Source organism: Struthio camelus, chromosome W, assembly GCF_040807025.1.
Source record: "Struthio camelus isolate bStrCam1 chromosome W, bStrCam1.hap1, whole genome shotgun sequence".
Lineage (NCBI taxonomy): Eukaryota > Metazoa > Chordata > Aves > Struthioniformes > Struthionidae > Struthio > Struthio camelus.
The window spans coordinates 26,003,494-26,015,634 of NC_090981.1; the positions used below are offsets into that span (position 1 = coordinate 26,003,494).

The 12,141-nt window shown below is 42.3% G+C and overlaps 1 protein-coding gene across 1 annotated transcript; it reads left to right on the plus strand.

Annotated features, from left to right (window-relative positions):
* Positions 1-625: 625 nt before the first annotated feature.
* Positions 626-11,468, plus strand: LOC104150976 (stAR-related lipid transfer protein 4). Its single transcript, XM_009685516.2, has 6 exons — positions 626-866; positions 992-1,110; positions 3,109-3,158; positions 4,761-4,887; positions 6,123-6,237; positions 6,791-11,468. Exons 2-6 carry the CDS (start codon positions 1,006-1,008, stop codon positions 7,015-7,017), a joined length of 624 nt encoding a protein of 207 aa, XP_009683811.1. The 5' UTR covers positions 626-866; positions 992-1,005; the 3' UTR covers positions 7,018-11,468.
* Positions 11,469-12,141: the final 673 nt, after the last annotated feature.

Genomic DNA, 12,141 nt, shown 5'->3' on the forward strand with positions numbered 1-12,141 from the left:
GGCTCGGAGTAACTCGACCGTGGTGACAGGGGTATGGAGTACTATCACAAGGGGTGTGCTAGTAACGGGCGGTTACCACAGACGCACCGGCCCGGCCAGCTGCCGCCTGCCCCCGTGCCGCTGCCGCAGCCCCGCCAGGCCCGCGCTGCGCAGCTGACCGCGCGAGGCGCAGCCGCCAACCAACCGCCGCGCCCGCTCAAACCCGCCGCGAGCAACGGCCGAGCTCGCGCCGAGCGACGGGCGGCGCTTAATGCTGCCCCGTCTCCCATCACTCCACTCCCTCCGCCCAATCACACCGCCCGGCTCCCCGGCAGCAGCGAATGGGAAGGCGCCCTCCTCCCTCCCACCAGCGACCGGCGGAAATTTCGCGTGATCGGACAAGGCGGCGAGCGTAGGCGGGGATGAGCCAGGCCACACCCTCCTGGCCCGCCCCCTCCCAGCTTCACGCTCTGCCGAGGCGGTAGCGCCGCAGACCACCGACACTGCGCCCTCATTGGCTGCGCCGGGAAGCCGGCTGCGCCCTCATTGGCTGCTGCCATCAGCCGTTGGGCGGCCGCCGGGCAGGCCCGCAGCGCCCCTGCCGGGGCGGGGAGGGCCGCGGCTGGCAGGGGAGCAGCGGGAGGGGGGACGGCGGCAGCGGCAGCGCGGGGCTCGTGGCGCGCTTCCAACGGCCGCGGGACGCCAGGCGCGAGCGCGGCGGCAGCGGCCGTTGGGGGCGGCCGTTGGGGCGTTGGCCCGCTGCCTGCGCCCCCCGCCCCACGCCGCGCCGGCTGTCTGCCTCCAGGCTGGTCCTGGCGGCTGCCTCGCCCCGCCTGCTCCTCTCACCCAAAGCAAGCGTCGGGCTGGGAGAGTTTGTTTCGAGACTGGTAATTTCCACCCCCTCCGCTCAAAGTGAGCGGGCGTCAGCGGGTTTAAATGAGTAATGCTTTTGTTGACGTCCTTAATTTAGTATCCCGTTTTGGTTTCTTTTCTTTCTTTCTTCTAAACGCAGGAAAGGGGAAAAAAATGGATCTGCTGCCAAATTCAGAACCCCTGGCTACAAAACTGCAGAACGCTCTGATTCAGTACCACAGCATCGGAGACAGCGAATGGCGGATTGCTAAGAAAACTGTAAGTGATCTAGGTGGAGTTTCTTACGTGTGACACGATTAGTTGTGTCAAGCAAGGGGTAGGTCACTTAGGGGAAAAATGATGCCGTGTAACACAAGTATCAAACATTTGGCAAATTTTTACAGGGCTGTCAGGTGAGAGGCCCTGTGAAACAACCATTCTAGGATAGTACAGCTTTAGGTAATAGTGAGTTTTTCTTCTCTTTGCAGACATACTCAGTCATTCCTCATACCAGTTTTCAGGAAGGTGTCTCACAGTGGAATCCTACCTATGTAGGGTTCTGGGCTTTCTTTGAAACAAAACTTGAAATACTGTTAGTGCTAGCAGTGTTGCGAGATGCTCACTTGTACTTTCTAACTGTCCAGTCACAACCTTCAGGTATGGTCTGACAACCTCTGGAATCTCATTTGTCTTTAATGCCGGAGCCCACCATGCTCCAGCCTCTAATGTCCTGTTCTTAAAAAGTGAGATCATCCTCAGTTCTCTCTCACACATCTCTTCATCTGTTTCCATTGCCTTCAAGCTACAGCAGTGTATCAGAGCCCCCACATTAACAGAAGTTTCTTCCCATCAAAGCAGAAGGTGGTCCCTGCTTTCCTCAAGCGGTTTGCCATGCCCTTCTTTTTAGCTGCTTGACGTTTGAGAGTCCCACTCCATCTAGCTAAATAAACTTCCCCAATGTCTCAGTCCTAGGCTGAGTGAATACTTTATAGCCCTGTCTGGCATAGCAAGTAAAAGTGAATTTTGGCTTTTGTATCTCAGTGTAGCAAGGTGGTAGAAGTAGTACAGTAAATTCGTATTTTTGCCCTTTTGTTACAATGCTTTTTGAGAGCCTTGTATTTGTGAGCGCACGTTGATAAGGCAGGGTCAAATTTTCCAAATGTAACTCAACTATTTCCAGAAGTAATAAATGTCATTTCTTGAGAGGGAAGAACAGAGCACCCAAGTCTTTTACTTTTGCAAAACTTGTACCTCAACCCTGCTTTCCTAAATGATAAGTCTCATACCATTATTTTCCTTTAGAAAGTTACCTGAATCTCACTACTCAGATCACCTTACTCCTCATATTTTACTCCTGTAAAATTCCCAGTTGGACCTCCTTCCTTTTTTTTTTTTTTTTTTTTTTTAAATTCTGCCATGTAAAAAGAAATCCAGAGCTTTACCTCCCTGCATGGAAGATGCTTGAGGGGGATTTTATTGATAGGGAAGATACTTTCCCTCTCAATATGTTTAAAAGTTCAGGATGCTGTTCTTCACTGCTGTTCTTACAGGGTGTTTGGTCCTTAGTGTTTACATATTCATGATACCAAATAAAGAAAATCCCAGAGGGCACTTTTATAACACCTAAGTCCACAGATTTTATACTAAGGTTCCATTTTATAGTTAGATAAAAACAAGGGATACCTTTTTTTTTTTTATTTTTATTTCCTGTGGCAAACTTTACAATGAATAGACCACTGCTTGCAGGATGCTTCTAGTTAGGCATCTAGGAGAGAGGGATAACTTAAGCTTCCTTGTCTGCTACTGTCAGCACTTCCTGCCACACATGTGCTTGGTCATGTGTTACAGAAGTGCCAACATAAGTTATGTGGTCTTCCTATCTGAGTAGTGTCCAGACAATGACTTTCTAGTCATCTTTTATTTGGAAGGCTTTGTGTAATAATGTGATTCCATTATACTCTCTATTCCTAGGAAACTGGCTTAGCCTGCCAAGTGCTATTTTTGGAGAGACTTCTAGAGCTGGATACTGAGAAAGGCACTTGAGTGATTTCTGGAAAGAATGGAAGATTATCAGTAAAAGATGCCCAAAACATCTGCTTCTGTTCTTTAAAAAAAAAAAAAATAACACACACACATAACAAAAGTGCCCAGATACTAGGTCAGTGAGCACTTTGGGATATACCGTAGTGAGTGTTCTTCAGAAAAATGTGACGTTTTCTGGATGTCGTAGAGTTGTCTGTGAATAATAATTAATATCATGACTTTGTTCTCTTTCAGAAAGATGCTACTGTGTGGCGTAAACCATCAGAAGAATTCAGTGGATACCTGTAAGTTTGCCTTCAGACCAGATACACATTTTTATGGTTCTACAAATGTGCTTTAGAGAATTTAGGACATGAAGGGGCTAGGTGGATCATTTACCATGCCTCTTGGCTGTGCAAAGGCCTGTACCATTTCTTTTTAGTTTTATAATTCAAAGCTTTAGTCTTGCATGTTGTCTAAAATAACTAAAAGTGAACACTATGGAACATACCACAGAACTCGCATTGGCTTAAGTTGACAACGTTGTATTCCCAGACTTTTTAGAAAGATGATCTGTAAACCACAGAATCAAGTCCAGGTTCAGTAGCTCCCAGGTGTTACTGAGGGACAGCCCACCTCTTACAGTACTTGTACTGTCACAGCAACTGTGCAACAACAATAGAGTAAGACATCAAGGACATAACTGTGGGAAAGATGTGTGCCATAAACACACATCTGTGTGTTTCTGTGACCTTCTGTGACTGATTTCTATAGCTATCTGTAGGTTTAGCAGGAGAAATAGTAACTAGAAAACAGCAGTATCTGTATGTTTAGCAGGAGAAATAGTAACTAGAAAACAGCAGGCTGAAGAAAGGAAAAGTATAGTGTTTGAAAGTATCTCAGGGACTGATACGCTCTGGGAACTACGAGTCCTGTTGAATCTGTACGAACTGTTAAGCCCAGACACCAAGTCTACTGAATCTGTACAGGGCCACCAGCACACAGCCTGTTGCTGATCCAGTGTGCAACTTAAACCACAGCCGAGAGGGCCATGGCTTCGTTATGCAGATGAAGACTGCAAGGTTATATATACACCTGATGAAATAAAGGGTCTTTTGAGGGACTTTCCAAACACCTGCCTAGAAACTACTGGCATGTTAATGTAGCAGTCCTCCACTTCTGAGCATGTGAGTGGGGTTGGCCTCACTGCTTTTGCTCCAATCACATAACTGAGTGAATGTGAGTGAATAAATGAATGTGTTTTCTGAATAATTATCTGCTCTTAATAATAGCAGTGTAATGAATAAGAAATGTTTTGAAAATAATGATTCTGATCAGTTTTCTCCTCTTGAGCAACACGAGGGGCAACATGAGGCCAGGCATCTCAAATTAGCAAGGAGTCTAGTGTTTAATAGCTTAACACCAAATTATCTTCTATGGTAGTCTAATAGGCCACCAAGGCATAACTTAATTCCTTATTATTTTGGTTTTACTGCTGTTGTTTCTACTTCATGAAAATTCTTTTTCCCACATATCCGTGCACTCTTTTCTGCTTGCTTTTAGTTTCACTTTTCCCTGGAAGACTCCCTTGCTTCCCCTGAGACAGCAGCAAAATGACAAGTTGTTTTAGAAATAAATACGATGATTTTCATTGGAGAAAAGAATTTGCAGTTGTTTCAGAAACGCAGGTTGCAGCTTAAGCACAAAGCTTCTCAGAATACCATTTATTGCAGTGGAAAGGAATAGATACACCAATAGGTCTTTTTCCATACTGCCTTTCTGATAAAATTGTATACTGATTACAACCCCAAGTAGCAAGGTAAGCACACAGTAAGTGTGCTGTTGCAAACTAATGGAAGGCTTGGAAAGAACTTCTCACTTTTAAATATAAACTTATGTTTCTCTAGCTACAAAGCTCAAGGAGTGGTAGAAGACGTTACTAACAGAATAGTGGATCATATTCGCCCTGGACCTTACAGGCTAGACTGGGACAGCTTAATGACTACAATGGACATCATAGAAACATTTGAAGAGGTAAAGATTTGTTTAGATTCATAAAGAAAATGTGTATAGGTGCCTATGTGAATTCAACAGTGCAGCAAAGCAGTTATCACTATTTGCTGGAACATTATCCTAAGGAGTTGGGCACTTTTCTACATATGCGTGTGATTTTTTACATAAGCTCAGATGGGAGGGGGTTGTCTTCACAGTCCTATTCTGAAGCCTGAAGTTCAGCTTTCCATCAATGCTAGAAATGAGGATACTAAGGATAATAAGGAAATAAGGAGTAAAACTAGGAAGATCATGATTCTCTCAGATCTGGGAGCTCTAGTACCCTCTGAAAAAAATTTGCATACAGAGAGAACTGCAGCGTGGTATTTTATATCCCGAAGACTTTTTATGCAGCTTGCTTTCTTCTGTTCCACAAGGTATATAACTGTGGGTGTTAAAACTCCACGCATACTTTTACAGAAACTACAGCCTCTTCCTGCTCCCAAAAGGCTGACTTCACTATGTGGCAGGGCTTTGTGCTGGGAGCCAGAATAGTTCAAACTGAGGGATGGGACTTGCAGAAGAAAGGTAGGTTTGAAGCTGATTATATATGCCAGCTGGTAGCTTTATTTTGGTTACTGGGGACATTCAGTCCAGAATTTCAAAAGTCTGTGGGCTTCTGGCATAAACGCTAATTAATCATCTTTTGCTGTGGCGCTTAAGGAAGAGCTATATGGCAAAGGTTTTTTGCTAAGTATTTACAAAAACAAATTTTGTGATCAAGCAATATTTACAGAAACCCTAAATGTCTCTTACGAATGCCTTTCTGAAGACTTGTTTGCATTCTGCTTTATTATCCACTTTGTGGATTATAAGCGCTTTACAGAGGCTCCTAGTACTGAAAGTGGCCTTCTGGGATTTATTCCTGGTCCTTTCAGACTTGCTAAGTGGTGGGTAAGCCACATAAAAGCCACGTGGCTTTTAGTTCCCAGTCCTTGACTTACAGTTCTCTTGTTTTAGTCAGTATGGTTTAAAGGTGCCGGATATTCTCAGCTCCTGCAGGTCTCAGTTGCAGAATGCAAGTCCTTGCAAACTTCCAGCATTTAGATGACACCTTCCTTCAGACCTTACTGGAGTTGTCTGCCCAGTGTGGAGTTGAGGACAGAGGCTGCCAGTGAAGGACATGGCCTTTGTGGAAAAAACTAGGCATAAATTTTCCTTTCATTACACTAAGATCTTTTTGTTTTCCTGTGCTCTTCATTGTGTCACTCGACAAGAATTGCTGTGTGATGCGTTACACCACTGCGGGCCAGCTCTGGAACATCATAGCACCGAGAGAGTTTGTTGATTTCTCTTATACTACAAGCTATGAAAATGGCCTTCTAACATGTGGTAAGGCAACATTCAGTTCTGCTTATTTCTTATTTTGCAACAGCTGCTTGGCTTAAGACATAATTCCAGTTTAGTTTAGTTCTGTACTACTTTTATACTTAAGCATTCAAAAACTGCATAAGATGTTTTCCAAGAAGTATATCAAAGGTATTTGAACATTTTGCAGATTTAAAGCAGTGTGCAAATACCAACTTATCCATGAGCCATCCCTGTGTATTGAAGTACCATTTACACCAGCTGTGGGACAGGAGTGGTAGAGACAAGCTGAGCGATCTGCTCTAGCTCATACAGCAGACTAGGTGAAATAACAGCTGGCTAGTAAATGAGAGGAATATCTTTTTAATGTTAGAATTTCTGATTATCAAGTTCCGGTCATCTTCTAAATGAAGAATAGACAACTTTCATTCATGAAAGTACCCGAAAAACTTTATGCGTCTATCACTACTACTCAATTCCCCACGCAAGAACTTGTACTTTTTAGATTTACTGTGCCTTTATTTTTCATCTGTCTCAAATTCTTTTTTTTTTAAATTTGTTTTGTTTTTCTCAATAGGTATAAGCCTAGACTATGGAGAAGTGAGACCCAATTTTGTCCGTGGATTCAATCACCCTTGTGGTTGGTTCTGCGTCCCACTTAAGGACTACCCTAGCCACAGTCTTTTGACGGGTTATATTCAGACTGAACTGCGAGGGATGCTACCACAATCTGCAGTGGACACTGCCATGGCTAGTACCCTGACTAATTTCTACTCTGACCTCAAAAAGGCACTGAAAACATAGTTAAACTGACTTAGAAGACCATGCGTTTCTTGCAATCGAATTACATTGTACAGTTTAGCATAGGTTAGCTACTCAGTTCAGAGGCAAGTAGTATTGTTCCCGAATGATACCTGAAGCCTTATGTAGAGAGATCCAAACAACTTCACAAAGTACTTTTTGATCCGATACCTAGCTGGACTGCATACATTCCTAATTCACAGCACAGAATTTTGTTTCCTGCTCAACACTCTATAGCTGTGTAAAGTATAGTTTGAACATATAAACCCCCTACTTCGACAAGGATAACACAAGATGCGAGCCTGGGCTTTGTAAACGCAGCATGAAGTCAGCTCTCACCAACAGTATTGGGAGCAGAGGCTGCTCAGGATTTTCAGTGGGTACAGGTCACTGTGCAGGCAGCATCTCATTGAATATGTAATTTTATAATCTATTTTTTTATCTTTAAATATTTAAGCTATGTAGTTTGTGCAGGTGCATCTAATTTCTATACATTTTACTGATCCATAATAATTCTTGGTTTTTAACAATCTGCTTTGATTTACCATAGGAATGTTATAGCTGAATTTTTAAATGATACTATTCATTAGAAAGCTATTCGCTTATGTTTGTTAGCTAAAGTAAGTAGCCATTATTGGTATTTCTTCAGTGTTGTGCAACTGTAGCTTAACTGTTGTATGCAACAGTCTCAGTGCATAGATAAAGAAATGCCCTTACAGCTGATCCAAAGCTCATGCAAGTCCTCAGGTGTCTTCCCATAGTTTTCTGTGGGCTTTTAATCACATGCTTAATCATCAAAATAGCAAACCTCACACAGTTCTTAGGTAGTACTCTGCGCTTGGAAATAGCTTTTACTTGGATTGGCATGCAGTTGTGTTACGAGTTTAATTTTTGCATTCCTTAACCAAAAAAACCTGAAGTTACTGAAACTACAGACAGGTCCACTAGCTTGCTTCAACCCAGGCAGTGGTGTAGCCACAACAGCACAGACTTGCTGCATACCTGGGCAGGTAGCCAGGCCCAGCTACCTCAAGCGTGCCTGTGCTGGTGCAGCACACTAGGGTGTTCTGTGGTAATACCAAGACTGATACCTGCAATAAGTGAAGTAAGCATTTTAGAACAGGAGCAACCAAAGGCTGAAAACTCAAGCTGCAGAGTTGCTCAGAGCCATTGGAAGCTGAAGAGTCAAACTTTTAAGGATATTTAGCTACCTAATGATGCTGATAGGTACATAGTGGGGGGATTCAAAAGCTTACTGTCTACGCTGCTAGGAAGCTGAAGTCTCTTGAAAAAGCTTATCTTGAGAGTTCAATGTTTGTATGCATCATTTGCTCAAGAGAAGACTGTAATTATCCCTATGCTTTACCAGTGCTAATAGAGACAAGCTTAGCTGCATAGTAGTTTAGGGAAAGTACCTTGAAGCCCTGATGTTTCAGGGGCGAGTTGTATACATGCATTCCTAAGGGACAATAGCAAGCTGTGTTTACTTTGGTAGTTTAATCATATATCCAGAAAGCATAGAGAACTATTTGGATCTTAGTGCTCCTAACATTTATTTAGGAATGCCAACTTTCACAATGCAAGCACTGGTAGCAAGCTGTCTGAAAAACACATTCAGATGAAATTATTTTAAATTGCAACTTTGCCCTCTCCTTAAAACATTTTCAGAGCGCCCTGTATTCTCCCCCCCTCCCACCCCATTTTTTTGAACAGACATTGATTAGGCAAGGTCAAATAAAATTATTCCTCTGCAATATTGGCTCTTTGAACACTGGCCACAGTAGCTGAACTCTGAACAGTAGGGACTTTTCTGTCTCATTGTTCAAAACAGGATATGTAAATAAAAGAGCTTTTCCAATTTGTTTCACCTGCTAAAGCATTCAGCACTGCTTAAGACACTTCAGGACAGTGACATCAAACTCACTTCTGTGTCTTCCCAGGCAGAAATGTTTACCTCCCTGTTGGGTTTGCATATTCTGCTGTTGCCTTTAAATTCCATGGTTACTCTTCCAGTTTTTCCTATCTTCCCCCCAGTGTTTGGAATTCCCAGGCTGATCTGATGTTCATTCCTTGGTGTGAATGGCAGTGAAAGCAGACACACTTTTCCTAAATGCGAGGATCCACTCCTTTCTAGTGGGAAGTGGTACTGGTACCGAGGCAAGTATGAAAGCCCTGGCAGTATTGCTCCATAGGAGGAGCATTGACATGATTATAGAGGAAGCTGTGTGAAGTGTACCCTATTAATTCTTCCCAATTATAAGACTAAAAGTATAGTGAATATGAATATTCATGTCTCCTTTTTTTTAAAGCTGCTGTCTGACTAATTGAGGGGGTTGTGATATAGATGTGTATATATAGATAGAGAGAGAGAGAGAGAGAGAGAGATAAAAAGAAGTTCTATTGCTCCGTAAAGAGCACAGTTTAAATCTCACACAGAGACACGTCAGTGCTGGAGAAATGGGTCAAAAGGAGCACAATACACTTTTATTGGAGGATGTTTGCACGGTGCTAGGCACTGCAGAAAAGTCTTAAGAAGTCCCTGTTCTAAACGGCCAACAGAAGGGCCTGATCCAACTTCTCAAAGTATCTCACCTTATTTAGTGTTCAGAGAAATGGCTTTTGGCTTCCAGTGAAGATAGGTGATGAAGCACAGAGCAGTTGAAGAAAGAGACTTGTGTTTAAATGGAAGACAATTCGTAGCATATTTTATGTATGATGTTTATAAGCATTTCTCCATGCAAGTTTCCTTTTTAATCAGCAGAATTGTTTTCAGTAACAGGCCTAGGGATGGAAAGATTTTGTGAATGAGGGCAAAGTTTCCAAAAGCAAAGTAGGCCTCCTATGTTGCATTGCAGTAATTTGTTCCTTGCACACTGATCAGACTGGCTTTCTGTGTTTTAACAGACATACACTATTGCCTGTGCCAATGAGTCTGAGCATTCAAATGAACAACAGTAGAGACTACAGGAGGCAGAGAACAGAGCCAGATTTTTTAAGTCAAGAAAACATTGTGCAATTCTTCAATTCTCAGATTAGGAGAAATCAGAGAGAAGGTGCTAGCAAATGTTAAGGATTTTTTTTGGTACATCTCACACTTCCAAATATATCCATAACTTATGAGTGCAGCAATGACTGACAAAGCATGCTGATTATGCTGCTGAAGCAATGCATAGCTGGTACCCACACCGTCATTTGTCCATGCAGCTCAACTAAAGAGTAATACAGAATTCCTATGAAACTGGACATGTTCATTAGAAGTGTTACATTTGTTTGAAACTAGGACTTATTTTCTTTTTATATAGGTAGGGATTGAGAAGACTTAGATCTTCAAGCAGAGCTATGCCTTTCACCCAATTTCTACTGAAACCTCTCTTGCTAACCAGAGTACCCCGAGAACCAAGTAAGCCATGAAACCAAGTACTGATCCAACCCGAACCTCTTTCCCCACCTGGCAGTGTTTTCACTACAAAACACTAGCCTAGAAGGAGCCAAAACAGCACAAACAGGAAGGGGGTTGAGGGGAGAGAGCGCAGGAGCCCTTGTTTTGCTTGTTAGAAGGTAGTGGGGAGCAAAGTAAATTACTTGACCTAGATTCCTGTCATACTCACAGTAGCTGAATTGGCACAAATTTGAGCTTTACCAGTACTTTTCATTGTCAGGGTGGGGCACAAGCTGCCTGCCGTACTTGAGTTTAAGAGTGTTTCAGATAAACTAGAATATAGGAGTGTCATCTGAAAGCAGCTCCTGAATGAGGGGAAGCCAAACTTGGCACCTAAAAATAGCAGAGATGAGTTCTTGCTAGAGAGAGGGCGTGTATAGACACATCAGAATTATTTTTATATGATCAATTTTTTTTTTAAATTTATTTTTTATCATATTCTAATGTTTGGCACTTTTAACTAGGTCCTCTCTGTGGATGGGAAAGGTGCCTAAAAGAGGAGACAATTTCCATGTTTAGCTTCTTTTCCCCATCTAAAACCTCCAGCATCGAATCTTGCCTGTAGTTGTGCTGCTTATTTTACAAGCACAGCAGGTAGAGGTTGGTGCAATTGGGGGCAGTTCAACATACTCTACTGCAGCCTGCTGGAAGGTAGAGCAGTGCTTTAGATTATGCTCTGGGAACAGCACAAGCTTTGATCCAAAACTTGATACATTTGTAATGCTTTCAACTGCCTGAAGCGTTAAGAGAGTGCATAATTCTTCCAGTAACCAGAAATAACCAAGAATAGAGAAACGGAACTATTCTAATGGTGTGAGCTAGTGATTCAGTCTACGAGGTGCGTTGCCGGCCAAGTAGCCATAGTTCTATTGAAACCAATCAAGTTGTGCCTATGTTTAAAAAGGTCAACATTCATCTATCTTAACAGTGGTTTTAACTGATTGTGTTCAGTGCTGAAGAAAATTGTATTTATATTTTGAATGCGATTACAGAATAAATTAAAATATGAACTCCAGCAGACTCATGACTGTTTTCAGTGCTTGCACAGGCAGATGTAGTGTTCAGTTACATAAGCAGGCATAACTCCCTAAAACTTAATTCATCTTCAGCTGCATGGCAATCTCTAATGCTGTAAATTAGTCTCCATATAATTCAAGGAAAAAATAAGTCTTCAGGATCTTGATTTAGGCCTAGGGAAATGCACAACTCAGATTTTGGCTAAATTAAAATCTCTTGAAGAGTGTACAAATAGCATTTTCCTCAAAACTTAAGTTCTAAACATTTTTTATAACAATCCCATAATCACTGTGGAATAACTATTAGTTTTGCTGTATGGTTATTTATCTCCTGCCTGGTTTAAGAAATGGCTTATTAACCATCAACATTAAATTCAGCCTAAACACATGGGCATGTAGAACTTTGCTAAAGGCATATCGATGTGCATTAGGGTTACGAAGCGGGGTAGAAATAGGTACAGAGGTTGCATCAGATCTTTGGGAAGTGATTAGGACATTAATTAGGATTTAAGAAAAATTACAGCATTCAATCCTAGCTTAAACCCATTTCCTGATATCAGAAGAGGAATGACTTCTTCCAAGAGAGGGCTGACTAGGCCTGAGATTGATAATAAAACCTGTGCTGAAGATGAAACATCCTGTAGGAAAAAAATAAATTCTGAAGTCTGAGAC

What these genes read in the sequence shown, in the direction of transcription:
- LOC104150976 (XM_009685516.2), top strand. Translation starts at nt 1,006, where the DNA reads ATGGATCTGCTGCCAAATTCAGAACCCCTGGCTACAAAACTGCAGAAC. An exon ending in GGCGGATTGCTAAGAAAACT is followed by an intron (nt 1,111 to 3,108) that starts GTAAGTGATCTA and finishes GTTCTCTTTCAG; the next exon opens with AAAGATGCTACTGTGTGGCG. An exon ending in AAATGGCCTTCTAACATGTG is followed by an intron (nt 6,238 to 6,790) that starts GTAAGGCAACAT and finishes TTTTCTCAATAG; the next exon opens with GTATAAGCCTAGACTATGGA.